This window comes from Arvicanthis niloticus, chromosome 25 (assembly GCF_011762505.2).
Source record: "Arvicanthis niloticus isolate mArvNil1 chromosome 25, mArvNil1.pat.X, whole genome shotgun sequence".
Classification (NCBI taxonomy): Eukaryota; Metazoa; Chordata; class Mammalia; order Rodentia; family Muridae; genus Arvicanthis; species Arvicanthis niloticus.
This window is the reverse complement of record NC_133433.1, coordinates 9,176,574-9,201,500: the sequence shown is the minus strand read 5'-3', so window position 1 is coordinate 9,201,500 and position 24,927 is coordinate 9,176,574. Positions and strand designations below refer to the sequence as shown.

At 38.4% G+C, this 24,927-nt stretch overlaps 1 protein-coding gene across 6 annotated transcripts in view; it reads right to left on the bottom strand.

Moving 5' to 3' along the window:
• Klhl32 (kelch like family member 32) overlaps positions 1-24,927 on the bottom strand; it is a 219,375-nt gene that overhangs the window by 65,288 nt on the left and 129,160 nt on the right. For 5 of the 6 annotated variants that reach the window (XR_013107284.1, XM_076924066.1, XM_076924068.1 and 2 more), the window contains one exon: positions 5,013-5,228. The exons of the other annotated variant lie outside the window; for it this stretch is intronic. Coding sequence is in view for 4 of the 5 variants with exons in the window: in XM_076924066.1 (XP_076780181.1) it covers positions 5,013-5,228 (216 nt within the window). In the remaining variant the exon portion in view is untranslated. The remainder of the gene's footprint in view (positions 1-5,012; positions 5,229-24,927) is intronic. 6 annotated transcript variants of the gene reach the window in all.

The window sequence follows — 24,927 nt, the reverse complement described above, 5'->3', positions numbered from 1 at the left end:
TTTAATAATACCTGACTAAAACAAAGTCTGGAGTTAGAGCTAAGAACTCTCACTGACCTGAAAGCAAAATCAAACTGGTAGAAATGTGCCAGGTAACACAGTGAGAGACTGCATGCCTCTAGTTCCTCCATGCTGGCTTGCTCATTTTTTATTGCTTGTATTTCTTCTTTCTTTGAAGAGAATAACTTGGTAACTTTCACTGGGAAGTTGAGAATCATTGTCCTTAAAACATAAAACCAAGTTGTTGAGCTATACTGACTGAGGTAAAGTTGAAAGGATGTGTACTTATAATTGTTTTAGGTCATAAAACAACTAACATACACCTCTGGTTCAAATCTGCTTCCTCTGAAAACATAATGAGGTTAACCAACAGACCAAACAATAATTGGCCAAAGGAAGGAAAAACAGTCTGGATCAGATTTAAAAATTCTAAGCAAAAGAAAAGTTTTTAAAAGGTCAAACTGTCTGAGTATGGTGGTGTACACCCTTAATCTCTGCACTCCGGAAGCAGAAGCAATTGAATATCTGTGAGTTCAAGGACAGCCTCGTCTATTAGTGAGTCCCAGGTCATCTGGGTATACATAACCCCTGTCTGAAAATAAATAAATAAATGAATAAATAAATAAATAAATAGGATAAAAAACAAACAAAAAACAAAACCAAGGTATAATGATAAGATTTAGGAGGCTCATGGTTCCATAAAATGGTCACTGCAGGTTGTGGCAGACTTTATCAAGGAGAGAGATAGAAAAATAAAAAGGTAAATAAATAAATAAATAGTTTGTTCAGCAAAAACAATTTAATGGTTCTGATGACAGGATTCAGAGCCATACTGAAATATAATGAAAATTAGACCTTTCATGGAAAAAGGGATTGTCCCAGATTACATTATCACAATGTAGTGAAACAGCCACCTGGGTAAACCTGTGTGTGTTGACTGTGTTTCACCTAAGCCACTGTACACATATTAATCAAATAGCACTACCCTTCTTCCACGTTTCTATTACCTGCCCTACTTTGTGCCAATTTTCTTTCTCTTCCTCAGCACCTCTTCTTCACTGTTCTTTAAGACATGGGATGGGGATTTGTCAAAGTCAATGAGCACTTTATTACAGTGAGAACGGTCTGTAATGAACAATTCAGCAGTTTAATGAGATTCTGTAGATCTGTCTCCAGCCTGTCCGTCAAGTTTCACTTCTATAAAGCACCCTGACACTAATCCTCTGGCAGACCCAATCTTTACCCTGGGCTGAATATTAGATTCTTCCATGGTATATTACATTACTAGTATAACCTCAGCAAAAAAATGATGAACTTAACTATACTTGAGGCAATATAGTTGGTCTGATTTGATTTTTCTCTATTGAGTATGAAGGAATTACTTATTTACTAAGATAAAGCAAAAATAATTTCTTATTGCCTCCTGAATGCCTAAATTGATAATATTTATGGAAGTCTTTTAATTCCTTTTTGGGGATCAGGTCTAACAAACTATCTTATTGCCTGCAGAAACCAGTTTCTAAAATTCTACTTTATAAAACTAGTAGCCTTTAGAAAGGCAATTGTGAGAGCTTCTAAGCAGACAGAATGGAATTTTCCTGATAGTCAGACATCTGCACTTTACTGTGTCTATCCAGGGCAGTGCCTATAACCATGCAACAATAACAGACAGATGTCACAAGAACAGGTGGCTTCAAATCTCAATCGTGTTAGAGGAAAAAAAATGACATATAGAATCTATTGTGTTTCTTTTTCCATTAATGAAGGGATTTGTCTACTTCATACTCTGAGCTGGCCACAGTAAATTCTGATGGTTTATATGATAGGAGAGAGCTGCAGATTACTGAAATCCGTGTCAGAACCACATCCTCAACAGCGCTTGCAAGCATAGTAAGCATTCTTAGAAATGGCCAGGATGAAGCAGACTCCTGTAGCTTCTTTTAAAACAAAGACTGTGGACTAAAGAGGAGATATGGTAGGTGTCAACAGCCTTGGATTTGAAGGGTGGCTCTGCTCTGTAAACTAGAGCCGAGTTCTGATGCCTTTATTCTATTTGTTAGAAAAAGGAACCAGTCACTCATCTGGACTGTTGTGTGGTAAATCAATAGGTTTCAAATGCCTGCCACTTTGCCGGCCCTAATCTCTTACTATATTCAATAAAAAGAAGGACTGTTGCTGATAAAAGTTCAAAGAAGGAAGGTATCACAAAAGTTATACATCAGCAGAATCAGGTGTTAGGTGACACATTTTGACCAGTGATAAAAAAGCTCCCTGAATATGTTTGGTAAGACAGGTGCTTACTCTCTCATCTGCCAATAGATCGCTGAACTTTTCCTAGTATAGCAGACAGCCATTGTTCATAACATCCTGCAGGCCCGAAATTCCAAGCGTCAAGGATGTGTAGACAGGCTGTAGAATGAGCTAGGCAGTAAAGGGAAAAGAGATGAAATGGGCTCTAGAGCCCAAGACTTCAGGCACATTATCCAAGGACAGTCACTAGGGATGAGCAGAAGGGGATTTAAATTGAATAATCAACTCTCCAACAAAAAGCATCCTCTGTCCCCTAGACAAAGCAGTGACAGGATGTGAAAAGAGTCTACAAATCAGGGGAGAAGGGAGGGCTTGTGAGCGCTTGGGTGAATGCATAATGAACCAAGGAGGGAGGGTTTGGTTTTCTCACTATAGTGTAGGAAGAACTTCCTTTCATTTGAGGTCTGAGCTTCTTTATATTGCAATAAGAAAATGTTGCTGAAAGTAAATAGTGACCATTGTCAGTATAGGGGTTAGGTGAACAATAGAGAAGGGATAGCGCAGTAGAGGACAGAGCAGTAGATCAGGGTACATGTCATCTGATCCCTGAAAAGGAAAAGGGGGAAGGACATTGGGAAGGGGAAAGGGAGATAAATGCAAAGGAGGGAGGGGTTACAATAACAGTAAAGATGTCTGACAAAGTCACAAGGAGTCACACTATAGCTATCTGCCTTAAAAACAAAACCTATAGTACACGTAAGTCTATGCATGTACATAAATAATTTAAAAGAAGATTTCTCACCTGGGCTGGCAATGTTCTTTCCAAGAGCCAAAGACCATCTAACCAAAACCCCGACATCATGCATAAGAAGCCTTCTTTAGAGTTTTGTTATTAGAATTGTCCAAGAGACTCCTAAAACCCATAGGCTATTTCTATTGCCCTTGGTTGCCCCCCATTTGTGGTAGGTTTACATTTATTGCTAAAGATACAATGCACTTCAAACACAAAGACCAGAGGCCCATGAATAGGAACTAACATGAATACCTCCTCCTTAAGAACTATCTTTCATGGTACCAGAAAGTTCACACAAGCTTCCAAAAGAGGAAAGCAACCAACAGTACTACCTAGCTCTGATACTTATGAATCACACAATGACCAGTGCGGTAAGTTAACAATGAGGGTGCAGTTATGGCACACATACCTTGGGAGTAACCAAGAACTCTTCAATCGGACTTAGATCCACTTGAATAGGGAACAGGATCCAACAACAGGGAAATCATGCTTGGCACTAGAAACCTAGCCAACTATCTAATGCTAGGGAAGCCATGGATCTGGAGGAGACCCTACAACCATTACTTTACTAAACTAACATAATCTCTAAGTTCTAAATAGTTCTTATATCTTTATATATAGATAAGTGTATTCCTTACTCCTTACAAAAAACTTCTCTTTATAACAGATAGAGACCACCACAAAAAACCATAACCAAAATGCAAAGTTGAGGAGCCTAGTCACAATGGATACATCTCCCAAATACTCCCACACCTAAGGCTCAGGGAACCTTTTGAAAGAGGAAGCAGAAAGACTAAGAGTGATCAGGAAGTTGTCTGTGAAATTAACGTCAGGAGCTATACTCACAAAGTCTCACCACATGGCCACCCAAGGAAGGACAGCGACAATACCCACGGCAAGTGGATGCTGGGGTTACCTTGCAAAGCCTCAGTCCTGCACGAAGAACTACAGGAAATTAAGAAATGCTGAGAACAGGAGAATAGTTTTTCCCAGGGAAGAACACACCCATTACCAATAAAATGTTCAGCTCTGAAAACATATAGACATACAAGTAGCATTATATCCACGGAGCAGATTATATTTAAGAATATATATGTATATATGTATACATTATATAACGACAGTTAATGAGAAAAAGGCCTTGGATTTGACAGAGAAAGAGATATATGGGAAGGTTTGGAAGAAGGAAAAGGAAGGAAGAAATTATGTAATTACATTATAATCTCAAAAATAAAAAGAAACCGCCTTTTAAAAAGTCCAAATTCCCTACACATATACACTATGCTCTTAGTAGGAATTTCAGAAATGGACTTGAACCAAGTACTTTAAAACTCTCATAGATTGCAGAGCACAACCGTGTTTGAGCACTTGTGTTTACCAATGAACTCTTACATTAATTTAACTGTTCACCTTCGTTTCATTGACTTGTGGACAAATTCTTCTTCACCCAAACTTAAATCATCAAAATTAGCCAATTTCAAAACCCATTAACTACTAAGTTATCTACAAACTAGTTAAAAGCTTCACATGAAAAAGTTTATTTGAACTACTAGAAGCTATGTCTAAGTTTTTTTTCACTAAAATAATTTTTAAAAGAAATATTTCTGGATAGTTTTTTTTTCCCAAACCCCTGAATTCCTTTTGTTTCAATGGCTTAAATGTGTACACAATTGCTTTACAATCCATTTGCTTTACAACCCACTCTTCTCGTGTGCAGCTTAAGAAATGCTTTTTTGTCTTCCAGAAAAAATTCCTTCCCTTTTGTAACTTACTGAGGTTTGAGGAAGCCACAGTACTGGCCTTGTCTCAAGTTGGGCTGCAGACTGGGTACCTGCTACTGACTTGCCTACCTAAGAAACAGGACTTCAACACATCTGACAGCCAAGCCTCATCAAATAAGGTTGTTGTTCCAGATCCTTCCCTTTCTACTCATGCCCCGCCTTCCTGAGGTCAGGCACCCTGCCCTTACCTGCCAGATCTGTTCCTCACTCAGGGAGGTCAGGCGGTCACTCTTCAGCACCTCCTGAAGCAGGCAGTAGGGCAGCTTAAGGACATCCTCTGGGCGGCTCTTCAGGAGCTCTGAGAGATGCTTCACTAGGAAATCAATCACTGCCTTCTCCAACAAAGTGAGGTGAAAGAGGTCAGCAAGTCTGTACAGATCCAAGTAATTAAAGCTATTTAGTTCCTGGGTGCCAAAAACATAAACAAACAAAAAAATCTCTTAGAAATTCACAAAAAAAACAGGCAAGAAATGAAGTCCACTCACCAACCACTTTTTCTAACATACAGGGGGGATGGGGTCATTAATATTAGGACCATCCCCTTGTCCCATCAATTATAAAGGTCTATGTTTTTATTATTTTCCCCTTCTCTAAACCCATTTTCTTTTTTAAAAAAATTATTTAATTTTATGTGCACTGGTGTTTTGCCTGAATGTATGTCTGTATGAGGGATCCCCTGGGGCTGGAGTCACAGACAGTCGTGAGTCGCCAAGTAGTTAGTTGGAATTGAACCTGGGACCTCTGGGAGAGCAGACAGTGCTCTTATCCACTAGCACATCTCTCCAGCCCCCAAATCCATATTCTTAAAAACATCTTTAAAATTTAGGATTTCCTAAAAGGACTTTCTGGATTTTGTGGGCTAAAATGCTCCTTTACGATCTTTTGAAAATCTTTGGAAGCCCTTACCAATAAAGACTGTGATGGTTATTGTTGCTGGTCAACTTGACTACATCTGGAATTAACTAAATCCCACATCTGTGAGAGACTTTTAGCTAATTCAGTCATTTGAGCTCAGAGGTAGATCATAAGATCTACCTTAAACCTGGGCTTCACCTTCTCACGGCAACCTATATGAAGAACAAGAATAAAAGAAGCTTTTGCTCTTTGGCTGCTTCCTCTCGCTCTTCTTTCACTAGCACTAGAGCCAACTTCTCTGGGATTCTGTTATTTACTGAAGACCAGCTGAGACATTCAGCCTTGTGGACAGAACAGTTATTGGAATCTTGGACTTTCCATTGATAGACAGCAGTGGAGTACATGGACCACAGACTGTAAGCCATTCTAATAAATCTGTTTTATATATCTATAAATGTATAAATTTATATATAATATAATAAAGACTATTATATATAAAGACTATAATAAATATATAACATAAATTTATATTTATATAAATAGAATTTATTATATAGTATATATATTATATACTATAGTATATAATATACAGTAGTATATTATATATATATATATATATATATATATATATATATACACACACACACATATATATAAAGATAGATGTATATACTAGCAGTTCTATCTATCCTCCAGAGAACCTGGACTAATACAAGAGCAGTTATATGTTATACCTTTCCTGGAGTTTAGCTGTTTGTCAACTGTTGGTAATGCAGGAACAGTTAGTAGGGATTAAGGACTAAGTACAAAACAAAAATCACACTGACTTCAAATTGTTTCTGAAACTTTTAAACCTCAGTACATCTGTACATAAAAACAACCCATCCTGCCTTAATGGAATTGAAAGATGAAATTTACATGTATAAATCTTGGCAAATGGGTTAATCTCACCGAAAAGCCTCATGTCTTGAATATTTATATAGCAAATCCACCTAAACATGGACCTTGTTTTGTTAGCCTTAAACAATCAGAATACCAATAGCATTCCCTCCTACCCATTCCTAACATCTGCAGCCATGCCCCCAAACATATAGTCAGGACTCTGGGAAGCTACAGCCATATAGCTGCAGCTCGCCCCTTCTGAGGAATTTCTGTCACTGTGCCCCTGAGAGAGCCAGGGTGGATCACCTGTTGATAGAAAGCTTGCCTACTTAAGTATAATAAGGTTATCAGCATCTTTAGATTCTCCCCGTTCTTACTTTATAGTCACTAATATCTGGGCAGTGTTTGGAAGAGCAGGTCTAAAGGATGCTATGAGATGACCTATAGGTTGTCTATAGACATTCTATAGACCTATTTAATTAAACTTGACATACAAAATTTTCCTAGTTTTCTAAGACTGCCAACTCTAACAATATTTAATTGTATTATAACAATATATATTCATAATATTTGAGAGTTTAAAATAAGTATTTTTAAAATCTGATGTTTACTTAAATTCTCAAATATATATCACACGTTCATATGCTCTGGTTTTTGTTAAAATAAGAGTCCACTTAGTGCTGCCTGTATCTGCTTTGGTATAGGACAACCTCCTGGAGCATATGTGTCCTCTTAGGTAACACATCCATAAAGAAAACTGATTCTCCCTCCCTAGAAGACAATAATTTTCAGTTGTGGCTCCATTGAGGGTGGGACTTCATGGGTCACTTTCCTATCCACACTGGGATTCTGGCTAGTTTGATTTTGTCTAGGTCTTGTGCATGCAGTCCTCACTGCTGTGAGTTCATGTGTGTAAGAGCCCTGTCATGTCCAGCAGACACCACAGCCACAGGCTCTTACATCTCTCCTCCCCCTCTTAAATGATAACCGCTTTAAAGGAGGGTGAGATACAGATGCCCCTTTAAAGCTGATCATGCCACAGTCTCTTATTCTCTTCATGCTGACTAGTTACAGTTCTCTGTATAAATCACAATCTACTACAATAGCAAGCTTCTCCGAGGAAAGCTGAAAGAGAAATACACTAATCTGGTAGAGTAGGGAAGGAGAATTTGCTGTTACACCTGAAAGGAATAAATGTGTATTCTTTAAAATGCCCTTTTATCAAAACAGATGACTACTGAAGTCTACTATGCTGCAAGTTGATGGGGATTCACTCGTACTTTCACTCAACCCTGGATTCTTATTCACATTTTATCAAAGAAATACAGAAGTTACAGAATCAGATTTTCAAGTCTTCTTAAGATTGTTCTCCAGAGCTTACTTCTTAGTATGGGTAAGTACTGAGATGGCAGAAGAGGGTAGGAGAGTCTAGTGTGCACTTCAGCACATGCTTTAGATGGAATACATCTCGGAAGCAAGTTCACCTAATTTGGAGTTCTAAAAGTATTTTGGCGTCCCAGAGCATTACTGAGCTATTCTTCCAAACACTGCTTTTCAACTTGTGCAGGAGGGCAAGATTCTGCTTCAGTGGTGAGCATCGTGGCACAAAGAGGGGAGTGGGCAGAAGCAGAAATAGCTATGGCGCTAAGGAAATGGGGAAAGCATGGAGCAAGTGAAGAAAGCATGACTGGAATATGGAATGATAACCGCATACACTTCACTAGGGACCTATCCGTACACACCTATTCTGGGTCTCTTCCAGTTACTTGAAAGACCACAACTTGAAAGTAGTCGACTTCAAAAGTACAGATAATTTATAAAACTAGTTTACTGAAGGATCTTAAATAACTCTTTTTTTCTCTTTCTTTTTAATTTTTGTATAATTTGATAATGTTTCTCATTACTCCTCCCAGATCCTTCCCATCTTCCTACCCACTCAGTCTGCTCCTCTCTCTCTCTCCTTCTCTCTCTCCCTCTTCCTCTTTAAAACAGATAAACAATGATCTTTTTGCAAATTTTATTTTATTTCATTTTAGCATATGTGTAGTTCGCTCATACATTTATGAGTGATTGTCTGTGCGTAGGCACATGTGTGTTTGTGGGTGGGTGCCTATGTATGTATACATGTGTATGCATATGGAAGCTCAAGGTTATATTGGGAATGATCCTGCATCAAATTTCTATCTTATTCATCAAAGAAGTCTTTCTCAATCAAACACATAACTCACCAATATGGCTAGTCTTCCTCGTCAGCTTGCTCTGGCATCCCATCTCTACTTTCTGAGGCTCAAGAACAAGCAGGCTGCCACATCCATCTGACATTGACCTGCACCCTAGAAACCCACACTCCAATATTCATGCTTCTCAGAAAAGCACTTTAACCACTAAGTCATCGCCCCAGTCCCTTTGAAAATCTTTGTGTGTGTATGTATATGTACATACTTATGTGTGTGTAGGCATGTGTATGCTTTGGAGGACAGATGTTCATGCCATGTGTCAGTTTTGAGCTCTTTCCCCTTATTTTTTGAGGCAGGGTTCTCACTTTACCTGGAACTCATCATGTGGGAAGGCTGGCTGGCCTCTGCATTGTAGGGATCCACCTGTCTTCTCTACAACACTGGAGTTACAGATACAGGCCGCCAGGCCCCATTTTTATCTGGGTTTTGGGGATATAAACTCAGGTCCTCTGTCTTGCACAGCAAGCATTTTACCAACCAAGCCATCTTTTCCGTCCCACTATATTTCCTTAGAGGTAATTTTTATATCTTTTTCAGGTCTATGTTAATAGAGCCAAGCTAAGGAGACTTGTGCCACGAACAACTGGACAGCAAGGGGCATGGGCACGAGTGCTTGCCTGTGTGTGAGAGAAACAAGATTTTTGAGATAATGATGCTCTGAGTTTTATCTTTTCATTGCTCCTTAAAAACATAACATCTACAAATCTGCTGTGCTTTCTAGTCATGTCAGGACCTTCTATTCTCCTTGTTATACATAATCTGCATCTCTGTTAGTTCAACTGTGTGCAGTGGGAAATTGAGGGGAATGGAGAACTTCCCTCCCCAACACCATGATGTCATAGTATATGCCCCTCCTATTGGGGCGAACAGCATCTGTAAGCTTTCAGGAAAACCGTGCGTAACTTCTTCATGTAAAGATAATCACTATGTGTGTGTGTGTGCGTGTGTATCTACATACATATACACATAAGTATGCATATATATTTTATACTTTATGAGATGTGCATGTGTCAAAAAAGAGGAAAGAAAGGAGGATGAAAAAAGAAAAGAAGAAAGAAAGAAAGAAAGAAAGAAAGAAAGAAAGAAAGAAAGAATAATCATATTCAAGGCAAACTACCACAGGCACAGGCAACTCAGGATAGTAGAGATGGATAGGTCTCCATCCAGGCAGATATGGTACTGATAGGAGACATATATCATCACCAGATTTCCACTACTCACAGTTTACAAATAAAAGAAATTCACAGGGCTGTTACGGAAACACTTTTTGAAAAGTACTTCTCTCGTGCAAAGTACAGAGAAGACTGGGCCCTGTCAGAGCAAAACCAGGAAAGTAAAAAACCACTGTGCTTTGGTATCCAGAAACCAAAGTTCATCACTATGGAGAGTGGAGGAAGTTCTAAATATGTGAAGTCCTGAGTGATTGTGTGTTGACACGAGGCAGCCAGGGCAATGGGAAAATGTCAACATCATTTCAGAGAGGTAGCCAAGCCTTTCTCTGGGCCACATGCTGATGTTGATAGTGGGTGCAGAAAGTGTCCACCATTGTTTTCTCCCCCTGATGTTTATAGCCTGAACACTGCTCCCCTGTAGAGAATGCTCCTACTGACATTAGCTAAACCTGTCTCCTTGGTCCCACTATATGGCATGACTCTTACTTACTCTGTCAATAACCATCCCTTCATGTCCAGTGTATGCAATAACCTCAACTTTGTTCAACTGTATATCATAAGCATGGTAGCTTCTGGTGTTCTATGGCTTCTCCATCAGATAACCCAGTGTACCTGATCCCTGATTTTCTGTTTGTTTATAAAATATCTACATATTACTCGGAATAAGTGTGCCAATATATTAGCAGAGGAATAAGATAAATAAAGTGAAAAGAAAAACACAGAATTGAGTGGAAAATTCATAGCCTAATGGGTCTTTAACCTAGATTACTATCAAAGCCATTTCCTGAGCTCAAAATCCATTTTCTCACCAGCTGTAAGGGCACATCTCTGGGCTATCCATTCCATAGACTATTGTATTGATATGTCCAAAATGGACCTGTTTTCCACAAATCTGCTTCTTTTTTATAGTTTCCTAAAACAATTACAGATTTATTTATTTTATTTTATTTTATTTTATGTGTATTAAAGTTTGTGCACCGTGTATATGCAGTTTCCCCCAGAAGTCAGAAGAGGATCTCAGCTATTTTGAAACTGTAGTTATAACTGAACCCAGGTCGTCTGCAAGAGCAACAAGTGCTCTTAAATGCCAAATCAACTCTCAGCTCTTCTGTATCTTCTATTGGAGAATGGTTACATCTAGATTTCTGCATCGTGAGTCCCCATACTGACGTGTATTTTCTTATATCTAGTCAATTGCCTGTTCCTATCCATTCTTTCTTAGTAACATTTATTTTATGTCATTTATCACCTCTTGCCTGGACTTTTGTAACTGTTAAAAATTACCATTCCTATCTCTGCTATCAATTTTTCAATTCTCTCTTTATGTAACAATCTGACCAGACCACAAACTGTTAAAACTCAGTAATTTTTTTTTTTTAATAAAAGGAAGGGTACACAAAACTGGAAAGAAGATGTATTAGGGGTAGCCTGGAAGGAGTCAGAGGGTAGAGTTGGGGATGAGTAGGCTGAAGACACATGTAGCCATGTATGAAATTTAAAAGAATAAATAAATGACATCTAAAAACAATAAAGTACTTAGATATATATTTAATAGCAAATAATAAGGTCAATGAAAGTAAAACTGTAAGATATAAAACCAAACACAAATACATATCTTTTAGGCTTAGGTAAGAATTTACCATTTGTAGTGTCAGATCTTTCTAATTTACTAACTTAATGTAAACAAAATTAAAAATACCATCAGAGATGCAGAGGGCTTGGCCATAGCTCCCACAGTGCCCCAATTTCAGCAAAACATAGCTAGAACCAAAGTTTATGTCTATAAATCTCATGGGCCCATCATCTCTAACAACTGTTCTGTAAAGCCATTTGATCTGTGTGTGTGTGTGTGTGTGTGTGTGTGCGTGCGTGCGCGCACACACACAGCTTTTAATCTATCATCATCTACCCATCTATTTTTCTATCTACCTATCTATCTATTATCTATCTATCTATCTATCTCTCTATCTATCTCTCTATCTATCTATCTATCTTCATTCCTCATTTGTATGAAATTAAGTCTGGAACACTGTTTCTGCAGTTTCAGTCCCATCTTATTCTAAAGTGTAGGTTTTATGATTTGATTAGTTATGGTGAGGCCAATAAGTAAGGAGGTAAAAGATAGTCTGAGCTGGTGAGATGGCTCAGCTACTAAGTACACTTGCCTCAAAGCCTGATTTCTCACATTTGATCCCTGGGACAGAAGCAATTCCCATAGTCTCTTCTGATCTCCACACAGACTTCAGCGTGCGTGCGTGCGTGCGTGCGTGCGTGTTGAAACTGCAGAAACAGTGTTCCAGACTTAGGAAGCAGCAGGTACTAATTTCTAATGAATGAGGAATAAAGTTTTTTTTCTTTTCTCTTATTTTCTCCTCTTCTTCCTCCTCTCCCTCCTCTTTTCCTCTTCCTCCTTCTCCTCTCTTTTCTTTTGAAATAAGTTTTCACTACATAGCCAAGCTGGTCTGGAAATCACTGTGTAGCCCATGCTAGCCATGAGTACAGTCTTCCTACTTCTGCCTCCCAAGTCCTTGGGGAAATAGCTGTCAGCTACCACACCCAGCCTCATTCTAGTCTTCTCATACATACAAAGGCAAAGCCAGCATTCACTTCATTTTCCAAGTGGAAAACCTAGTAATAATAATTCAAGTTGACAACACTGGACAATACAATGTAAGTCCACACAATGGACATTATAACATAAGCATTCTTCTTTTATAAAAGAAATATATTTTCACAGCCCCAAATTTCATTCAATCCAAGAAAGAATGATTTTCCATTAACTGACTACTTGAACCAAAATATTTTGACACGTTTCAAGTGATATTTACCTTAATTATGAGACAGTTTCCATTCCCTTACATTGTGTGACTTTAAAATCCCCAAGCACACGGGTAGAGGCAGGAGGCTTGAACGGAAATCACAGCTCAGCAATGAGACAGTCTCTTGAGTAAAAGAAAGCCTTTCTTTTCTTTCTAAAAAGGTTTGATTTTGTCACACTATTTCCCATTTGAAATTTAGTTTTTATCCAGAATTATGGTGCACACATTGTTGTTCCTTGGGGAATATTTTTAAATAGTATTTATTTTTCCTTGGTTCAGGGCTATTTGGTTTCTCTTTTCCCTTCAATTCGTTTCTTATGATATGAATGACAAGCTAAATTACAGAACAGCCACAAAGTGTGTTCCCAACACCACACTAGCTATAGAATAAACACTACCTTTTCAGTTTCAATAATTCTTAAAACTTACATATTTTCCACATTTGGTCTTTTATATGGCTCATTCCTGTGAGATCCTTAGTAGGGTTATTCTCAAGATTAACTTGGAAAAGGCATAAGAGGAAAGAAAATTTAAGAAAAGCTAAACACTGTCTTACCTTGGGTTCTACTCAATATAATTTCCTCTTCAAAGCAAATGGTCACATGGTTAGGACATCGTGGGAGGAAACCAGTGGGTCTGAGATGTTTGATTGACCTTGCTGCCTTCCAGCCACATTCCCCAAACAGGGAAGACAACAAGAGAATGACTATATTGGCCTCTGATGTTATAGCCATCATAAAATGGTGTAGTTGGCCAAAATTTCAACGCATTTCTTAATATTTTAGTTAAGCTGATAATGGCATTTATACATCAACTTTGCTCTGTCGCAAAGTAGCTAGGAGCCTATCCATCAGATAATAGCATTTAGATTCATTTGCATCCCACTGATATACTTGGATGGTAAAAGTATGAAATCTTATCTCTAGAGTCTGATATGCACTGCCCAGGAGCCACAGTTCAGCTCCCGTGTGCCTTAATGAAAGGATGTGGCCTCTGGAACAACTGCAATACAAGCTGACAGTGATCCATGTTTCAGAAGTACAGGCTATCGAGTTTTGGCTGCTCTGATGGCTCCCTGGCCTGTCAGTCGCTCTTTATCGACCCAGCACTACCGTTTAATAATACTCCTGACAGAGGAATAAATTGTTATCATATGATGACATCTACTGTGTTCTATACCAATGCCTGCCCCAAAACATGATACCTCAAATCCAGGGGTCCTATTTAACTGACAAGATTCAAAAAACTGATAGAGCTGTTTTTACTTAATAGTAGGACACCTGCACGACACAGTGCCTGAATAACAGCTATTTCTCTGTGCCCTCATTCAGTTCTAAGAATGTCACTGACTTGTGAGAGAAAAATAAGCACCGACAACCCATATTATCAGTGTGAAAAACTATGGCTTGGACTGGAGATAATATTAAATCTTACTCAAGGTTAAATAAAGTAAACAGAAATATCATATTTGATTTCCAGAATTTTTACCTCTAAGATGAGCATGTTGAATAATATTTCACACACTCTTTTTTTCTGTGCTGAATGAAAAGGCACCCTCAGTAGAAATCAAGAAAGTATAAAATGACTCAAAACTATTCCAAATAGCACAGTATTCTATATAAACCCAGCACAACTTGGTTGGCAGTTATGATAACTCAAAGTAAAATTAAAATATGTCAGCTGCTTATTGGGACCCAGTGCCAAGTATGATATAGTAAGTAGCTAAGACACTTTGTTCCTGACTAAGTTCAAATACTTATGATTGGGTTACATTCTTATAAATCATGTTATGCTGAAAATATATAATTGAAAATTAAATCATTGTAAGTCATTTGAAGCAGAGAGTAAACTCTTCCCGTTTTAGAATTTGCAAACCTTACACTATCCTGATCAACACTGGTTGTAACTGAAAAATATTTGTTGCATTATGAATTAAAAAGAAAGCAAGTTGCAACACATATCCATGACTGTCATAGAAAGAAGTAACAGCTTGGTTATAGGTATAACCTACTAATGAGAAAGATGATGTCAAGTCCTTGATCTAAGCTCAAGAAATTATCTTATGATGCTATCTAGGTAACAGAGTTTCCACATTACAGGTAAGTACAGTAGAATGCCCACCTGTGATCAACAAAGGCTGGCTGCTGCAGTGTATCTTCTGAATGACTCAAAAATATCACAAGTTCGATTGATTATGGACATGTATTTGGCTCATAAATTTATATTGCCCATCTTTTTCACTGGGTCATAAAGGCATCAGTGGCATTGTTAGCTTAGAATCTTAGTAGATGAACATGATTTGAAGCAGGCCCAGGCCAGTGGACAAAATCTCAAGTCAAATTTTCATATCTAAATACCAGGAAACGTGTAATGCTTTCTGGAAATATGAAGAGTGTACTAAAAACACATGTCCAGTGCCATCCATAGCCCAGTGTCTAACACACAGCCGCTATGGTGATTGTCATTTCCTTTACAATTACTGCCAGGGGTGCTTCAGCTAGAGCTTTGCCTGTTCTAGCAATTTTTTTTTCTCTGACTGGGTGAAAGGAAGAAAATGGTGAATGTCTAACAAAACTTGGGTTGACTGTAAGTATCCTCAAAATTCATACCTGCCATGAAAAACGTATGTGTCTAAATCCTTTACCAGTCCTTGCACACAAAGCTTCACTGTTGAGCCTGCCTGCTTTTCTAACTAAAAAAAGGGTGACTTTGAACATTTCTCTATTTCTTGTTTGGAAATCACCTAAAATCCTCACCATGCTTGCCCTGACCCTCCAGGCTTTCTTGCTGTTTCTGAAGACCCTCCATCTCCTGGGCAACTACATACAAATCTCCTGTATGGTACCTGCCTGCTTTGGGGACCCTTTCTCGCTTCCTGTTCTCCATGTTGCTCTTCCCAGCCACTGTACAGCTGGCCTTTCCTCTTGCATTTTCACTCAAGTTTTAGTAAAATGGCTCCCAAGCTTTTCTTTTCTTTTTTTTCTTTTCTTTTTTTTTTAAAGAAACTAACTTTAGTGATAAGCAAGAAGAACAGACTGAGACAATATAGTGGACCACAAACATGTGTCTGTTACTATAATATACTCAGCTTTTCGGGCAGAAAAGGCACATTGAGAGATTCAAGGATGGGGGAGCTGCATTTCTTTATGACCTTATTTGAAAGATAAAGTCCTTGGGGAAATACAATTTATTCAGATTATCAAGACCCTGCTGTGCAAATCTACAGTCTGGGAGCACACTATGGAGATCAAAAAATATTTACTTTATTCTGTTGGGTATAAAAGCTTTTAATGAATGCATAATTAAGACAAAAAAAAGTGTATACAGCTTTAGAAATTCCACGGCTGAGCCAAGCCATTAATATCCAAGGCACCATACCCAGTTGTGATTCCACCTGTTTCCTATTTGGATTACAACCTAGTTATAAATCAAGATGTTACGTGACTACCCGACCTGATGCAGCAAGGAAGGACTATATTCTAGGAGTCGAGGAAGCAACATTAAAGGGTAGTAGCATGGATATATGGCGAGGAGGGGCTGGAACAGGTTAAAACAGATACAAACAGCCCAACTTTTAATAGCCTTGGAATGAATCATACACAAAAATAAATTATCCTGTTTATCATGTATGTAAAGGGACTATGAGTTTTCTCAATACTACATAGGGGTCGGTAACATAAAGTCAAATTGTTAAGGAAGAAAATAAGCATTTTGTTGAGCATGTAGATCAGACTTATTTATTATGTGGTAACGTAATGTGATCTCATGTATTTTGTGTGTATAAATACATACAGTGATATATTTACACACAAAAATATATACAAACATGTATTTCTGAATAGCGTTAAGTAACTATATATTCATATGCTAATAAAAATACACATTTTATATGTGGCGATTAAATAAAAACAAAGTATTAAAAGCAATTCAAAAGGCACAAGGAAAAAACACATGTTCTAATTCTGGCAGTCTTAGAAGACATATTTAAATATTTTTGTGCTATATAGCAGAGGAGTTCTATAATTAGGTTACTGGTACATTTTCATAATCAATTGTATGCATAATATCTAAGGCTCATGAATAATTTTATATTGTTCTTTGGGAAAGTTTCTTAGTAAGCTAGAATTCTAATAGGGAGGGGCACAGAAACACAGTCATCATCAGGAACGAATAATGCTGGCCTCCGTCACCATGAGCTTCAAAATATTGCTTCAAAATTCACCATTGCTTACTTAGTATGTAAGCACAGAAAAAGGGGTTCCACCATGCTAGCTCTTGTTTCTCAAGTATCTACTGGTGCATGATCTGTGTTGTAAGAGACCTTGCATGCACTATCTGATCAAATCCCTCAACAGTACTAAGGGGTGATCTGTATAAAGGATGCTGTATCTACTTCACAAACTAGGAGTGAAGGGCAAAAACGTTATGTCACTTAGGGTCAGGTGACTTGTGGTTGCGAGCCTATGTCACAGGGAGATAAACAAATCAATAAAAGAGAAGATAGATAAACATGGCATTGTGACTAGCCTCCCAGCAGAAGGCTCACAATTAAAGAGGGCATCTAACTCAAACTGAGCACACTACCCAGTCAGCTACAGAAAAGGAGACATATGTAAGTGTTAGGAACTGACAATAGGCAAAACAACCCACATGAAAGGGAGTCCACACAAAGTTTGAAGGAAATGTACAAAGTCCTGAAAGATTGCAGCACCACACTTGAGCAGTCAATTGTCCAAAGGTAAAATTAGGCTAAAGAGCTAGGACTTTCCGTAACCGATAGTCTTTGTGCGTCAAATTAAAAGGAATGAACATTATACCAAAGGCTATAGAGAATTTTCAAACAGTGAATGATTTTAAGCAAGAGAATAGTATAGATATACTATTATAATTATAAATAGTATAGATATACTATTATTATTATAAATAGAGAAGAGTTTGTTATTTGGGGGAAAAAGTTAATGGATTGAAAATTACTTTTTAAAGTCAATCAAATTGAATACTGGAGGAAGAACTGGAGCAACAGTGAAGTTCGTTAGTTTCTCCAGCCTGGAAGTAACAAGGCCTGGATTAGAAGATAGTGTTACAGGAATAGAAACAGGGAGAGATAATGAGAGACAGAACAGTGTGTACAGGAAAGTGACACTGCATGCTCGCCACAGTGGAGGGGAGATTCTGGGGTGACTCCTGGTTTTTAGCATATGCTCTGTTTAAATACCTGCAGAATGTCCAGACGAATGAACCCAGGAGACAGAGGACTGGGAGTGACAAGGTGTGCTACCCTTGGGATGCAGGAAGGCAGAGTACATAAAGGAGATTTAAAAAGGCAAGTAGGAGACAGAAAGCTATGTAAGATTTTAGGGAAAGACATTATTTTGAAGATTAAAAACATGTTCAACATTGTTGAAATGATAATCACAAGTAGGGAACAGAGTTAAATTGCTGCAAGAGAGTCCAAGAAAAAGCGCAGACCTCCAGGATGTCAGTGCCAACCAGAAGATACGGTAGCACATTTGTGAATGGTTTTAGAGGCCATAGCAATAAAGTTGAGCTAGAGTCACAAAGTCATGGAGCAGTCTAGGATTTCCAGTTTGGGTGACTAAAGACATTTGAAAGAAGAACTACTCATTCAGTGAAGGCTGAAGGGATTTGAGCTTCAGAGTAGAGAGCACACATCTCATTGTGTGTAAAAACGGACAGTTGGAAGATGGGTGTGAGATTGAGTATCTCTAAGGAAACACAGATTTCCTTTTAACCACCCCTCATTTCAAGTGGTGTGAATGGAAGAAAGTGAGATACACATTTGGTTGCTTCATTCATTGATTCTGAACCTCAGCACCCACAAGATGGTGGAAGAATTTTTATTTTTAGAAAAAAAAATGCATTCACAAAAGTCAGATTTGGGGGTGGGGGTTGGGTTTGCTTTTGTTTGTTGCCTCGATCACAACAGTTAGCTTAAATGGAAACTACAGATATTGGAAAAACCCTTCAATATTTCTTTCCTTTCTTTCAAAGTAATTTCCTTTCCTTTCCTCACAAAGAAGATACAGTTAACCCCAAATTACCCACATAACAAATTAGAATGCTGAAATTACTCTCTCAGCAGACAGCATACCCCAGGGCTGTCACTTGCTGGCATTCTTTGGTGTGGGCTTTCAGAATGAAAGCCAACACAATAGCATAAGAAAAAATTTATTGGGATCCTGTAATGGCTACTGGAGATCTTAGATGCATTCCTGGAGCCAAACGTGAGTGACCTTTGGCAAACCTGACATTCTGGATTACCCGTGCTAGGTGACAAATATTCTTGATTAGAACAAACAATTAGCTTGTGGCTGCTTGGATTTGGTACATTTAGAGCCTTCCTAATAATTTTCACTTAGAAAAAAGCAAAAAGATTAAACTGTTTATAATATCTTTCTCAAAGGTTATACTTTAATATGCACCAAATGCAACGGTATCAGCTCAAGGCAAGCAAGGAAGGGCATGTGGTTAGTATACTGGATTATAGCCATATTAAATATATATGTGGGCATAATCATCTATCTTCTCTAATAGAAAAACATAGCTCAGTGTTAGAGAAAAAATGAGTATGGCTTATAACTTTTCAACCTTGAGGATAAATTGTTTTATATAGAATATCCACTATATAGTTAGAAATATTGCTAATTTAATAATTAAAATTATAATAACATATTGCTTAGAAGAGCCTCTAATAAGTCACTGCTGCATTATTTAGTTTAAACATAATAATTCATTATAACACTGTAAAATCTATAAACTCCTAACCATCAAGTTCAGTCACTGTAGGAAGTATTTCTAACTGAACAAAATGTATTCAGTAGGTAAAAGTAATAGAACACCGCTTAGATAATCTCCATACCATTTCTTATTATATTAATATTCAAAAGCAGATAAAAATTACTGAATGAAGGCAAGTTCTGTTTTCTTCATACATACTCAGTTCCTGTAATGTGAAGAAAGGGAAAGGAAATCTGAAATTGGTGGAAGATGAGGTCCTGGAACCTGAACCTAAAACCTCCCAGGGTAAAAGCAAGGAAAGGCATTTCTTAGTCATAAGGAACCCTGTGGAGGGTGAGTCAAGTGCTATCTGAAGAGACGATGTCTCAGAGACAGAGCATCCTGATGCTGCAACTAGAAAAATCTTTTCTTAGTTAAAAGGGAAACTGTACGACTGGTATTTATAAAAGCAGGGACAAAATTACCCAGAAATTTCGCCCAAGCCCTCAGGAGAGAATAAAAGTCTTTAAACGTTCGTACCTTCACCAAAGGTCGGGGGGAGGGGCTCAATTTTCTAATATGGTCCACTTAGTGTACAGCTAAATGAGGATGTGGGATGACAAATGAGCATGGTCAGGGGACGAGACGGAGGATGGAAGGGGGAGTTGCCATCTACACTAGAGATACTCCTCAGGTTAGTTCTCAGCTACCCAAGCAAACATCTAGGCTTTATGTACTAGATTACCCAGGTATAAGTACTATACAGAGAACACCTTTTGTCTGAGGAAGTGACCAGTATAATGTTTGCAACAGAAGAAAACAAAAACAAAAACAAGAAACAAACACCCTATGTATTTCCCTACAGAGATAAACTGCTCTACCTATGCCCCTTGAGTTCTCTTCTCTCAGAACCCAGCAGCATGTCTCCTCTTGCAGGTCACGTCTTTCACATAAAAGTGCTAAACTAATGCCGCTTAATGACAAATTAATGTCCATGAATAAAAAATACACCTCTAATAGCATAGAGTAATTTGCCATTACAATATCATCATTGGACATGCCCCTGGTTTAATACGATGTATTTAATTCATAACCTAATGAGTGATATATAAAAAGAAGGAGATGAACCCTGCAATTACATTTATGTGAGTCTGTCACCTTATTTGTAAAACCTTAGAGTCATTTACATTCAAATTAGAACAAATGAGTGATTTCACAAAGTGCGGTGATAAATGACCATAGAAGCCCGAGACAAAACTGCATTTCCTGTGAGCACATTAACAGTTTCCTATTATTTGTTAAAAATTACAATGCATATTGCCCAGTGTGGTGTGAATAATGACTTTTTTACTGATTGGGTCAGAAGACTAATATGTAGCAAAATAAATAATTTTTCTTTCCATTTCCCCCTGATTTTTGCTTTAAAAGAACTACTAAATTTTGGTGGATTCACACTGCCACCTGCTGCCTATGAACAGATACTGGCAGCCTGCTCCTTTAACTGCTTTGATAGTTTTATTGGAAGAGCCTACAGGATGCTCGTTTTATTACTGCATTTTAGTTGCATGTCATTATAAAAACTGTGATACCTGATGAAACAAAGGACACCACTATTAATTAGACAAGAGAGTTTATCACCTTGGCAAGAGACACAAATCCTACAGAAGTTTCTCCCTTCAAAAGATAAAACCCTTGACATCCTAATGGGTCACTTTCAGGGGACACAACACAAATCCTTGGTTAACATCCTTGATTTGTGGATTTTTTCAGCAGAGGAACATGCATGTTTGTGCATCTCTGTTTCTCCACCCCTACCACCAGGGTATAGTTTACAGATAACTGAAAGCATTTGCCTGCTACTGGGGATCTCCTATAACCAGACTTCTCTAATGGCAAGTCCCCATATTTAACATCTGCCTTAGGATTCTCCAAAAGGCAGGTTGGCTGGAAACAGGCTGGGAAAAAACAGGTCCAGCCACGGAGATAAGACTTTCGTAGGTAAATTAATATACTGACATGTACTAATGTGCTGAGATATACCAATAGGTAGCTGGAGGCCATTTGTAAATTAAATCTACACAATAATTCTGAAAGTAAATTCCTCCATCTGTTAAAAACAATGTCACCTGACTTAAAGGGCTACTTGGCAGAGTGCAAATGCAAGGTCTTATAAACCATCAAGTGAGAGCAGGCCCTCTGCAAATGCTGGCTCCCTTCCCTGGAAAGATAATGATACTCAAGGGAATGTGACTTGCCATGGAGAGAGGCTAGAAACAAGAAACCCACTTAGGTGTCATTCTTTTAGCAGGAACGGTGGGTGTCTAATGACAGGAAATAACTTCAGGGACAGATGAAAGACATGTGAGACATTTGTGACGCAGACTCTAAGGCTGCACATCTAAAACAACACATGAATTGATAGACAACAAGCAGATAAATATGCACCCTTACAGCACATTATAATATATAAAGTTTGAACTACTGATGTGCCATTTAGGGGGAAAAACCAGCTCTACTTCCTGAAGACTTACAGACCACTCTGGTCGGGAAAACAAACAGGTAGGCAAACTCCAGATCTTCACCCACGCCCTTCGGCTGCTCCAAATCCAATTCCCAGTCTCAACCCTAGTTCTGCAGCGGACCACCTGATGAGGCCATTCCTTCCTTCCCTCTTGTCCCCATCTACAGCGGACTGCACAGATCTTTCCCTACTGACCTCTTTTTGAACGTTTTGCTTCATGCCAGCCTCCAACTCCTGCAGGCACGCCCTAAGACCTCACTAGCCACTCCTGCCAGGGAAGCAGGCAGAATAGTTATAGAGCATCAGCTTTCTTTCTGGTCCTCCAAATCATCCCCAGTGTCGTCTCCAGCTCTGCAGCAGAACACCTGCTAAAGCTTTCCTTTCTCCCTCCTTCACCTACAGTCTCTCACACAGATTGTTTCTTCCAAATTTCCTTCCTCTCATCCCTTGCTTTGTTCAACCCTTCATAGACTTCATGGCAGGCACTCCATGGGAACCCACAGACCCCTCCATCCAGGAGAGCAAATAGGCTAATGACAGATATTCACCTCTCCCTCCACTCTTCCAAGTCTAATCCTCCAGTCTTATCTCCCAGCTCTGTAGCAGAACTTCTGCTCTAGCACCTTATCACTCTTTGCCTCCATTCCCAAGGTACTAAATAAGCAGATCCTCACAGAACTCCATGCTCTCCTTCCTCTTTGGAGCCCCCATCCCATCAGCCCCAGCACATTTCCATTCCCAAGTATCAGCTCCCAATACCCAGAAACACAACTTACCTGGAAAGTCCAATGCCTATACCTATAAGGATACCATAAGATTGTCCTACAGGCAGCATACAGCTGCCAAACTCTCCTAAGAACTGAAGAGGAAACAAAAGTCAAGGACCAAAACACCCACCCAATTAAGATGGTACCAGATATAAGCACTAGAATTACAATTTTCCCAATGCTGGATGCTTTGATGCCATTGTAAAAACACAACCAAAACAGCCAAGAAAACCCCAAATGTTTTAACTAGAGCTCAGCAACCCTACCACAGCAGGCCTTGAATATTCAAACTTAACTGAAGCACAAGAAACAGACCTTAAAATACCCTTTATGAATATGATAGAAGTCCTTAAAGAAGAAGTAAATCCCTTAAAGAACCTATGAAAAACGAACAGTGGAATGAAACCAATAAAACCACTCAAGAACCAAAAGTGGAAATAAAATCAATAAAGAAAACACAAACTGAGGGAAATCTGGAAATGAAAACTTTAGAAATTTGAACAGGAATCTAAGAGGCAAGCTTCATCAGCAGAACACAAGAGATGAACAGGGCAGCTCAGCACTGGAGACAAAAATAGAAGAAATGAATACCTCAATAAAAGAAAATGATAAATCTACAAAACTCCTGGCACAAAACACCCAGAAAATCTAAGACACCATGCAAAGATCAAATCTAAGAATAATAGGAACAGAGAAAGGAGAAGAAACACAAGTCAAAGGCACAGAAAATATTTTCAACAAAATTGTAAAAGAAAATTTCCCTAAGGAAGAAAATGCTATCTATCAAAGTGCAAGAAGCACACAGAACACCAAATAGACTGACGCAGAAAAGAAAGGCCCCTCAGCACATAACAATCAGAATACTCAATGCACAGAACAAAGAAAGAATATTAAAATTTGCAACAGGTAAAGACCAAGTAACATATAAAGCCAGACTGATTAGAACAACTCCTAACTTCTCCCTGGAGACTCTAAAAGCTGGAAGGATCTGGACAGATCTGCTGCAGACTCTAAGAGACCACAAATGCTACCCCAGTACTCCCCCTCCAGACTACTACACTCAGCAAAACTTTCAATTGCCATAGGCAGGAAAATAAGACATTCCATAATAAAGTCAAATTTAAGAAATGTCGACATATAAATTGAGCAGTACAGAAGATACTAAAAGGTAAAATCCAACCTCAAGAGGTTAACTACATACCAGAAAACTCTGGCAAGAAAAATTCCAGACCAGCAAAGTAAAAAACAAATAACCCTTCATGTTACACACACACACACACACACACACACACACACACACACACCCCACCATCACCACCACCAACAACAACATTACTATCGCCACCACCTCCACCACTATACAACAACAACAATAACAAAACAGGAATCAATAAGCACTGCTCATTGATTTCTCTCAACATTTAATAAAAAGTCACAGACAAACATAATATATGTGAAAACAAGATCCAGTCTTCTACTACATCCAAGAATCATGCCGAAACTTCAAGGAAAGATACCACCCCAGAGTAAAAGTATAGAAACAGATATTACAAGCTAATAGACTTAAGAAGCAAGCTGATGTATCCATCTTAATATCTGACAAAATAAACTTCAACCCAAAGTTAATTAGAAGAGATAGGGAAGGATATTATATACTTATCAATGGAAAAAAATCCACCAAGGGCACATTATAATTCTTAATGTCTATGCCCTAAGCCAAAGGACACCCAGGTTTGTTTAAAAAAAAAAAAAAAAAGACACACTACTACAGCTTAAATCACATACTGACCCTCACACATTGATACTGGAAGATGTCAATAACACACGCTCACCAATAGTCATCAGACAAAAACTAAAAGGGGAATGATTAAGCTAGCTGACACTATAGGTCAAATGAACCCAACAGTCACCCAAACACAAGAGAATATGCCTTCTTCTCAACACTTTGTGATACTCTCTCTAAACCTGACCACATACTGGGACACAGAGCAAGTTTCAACAGATACAGCAAAACTGCAACAACACTTTGCACCCTATCTGACCACCACAGATTAAAGCTGGATATCAACAATAACAGAAACAACAGGAAGCTTACAGATTCATGACAACTGA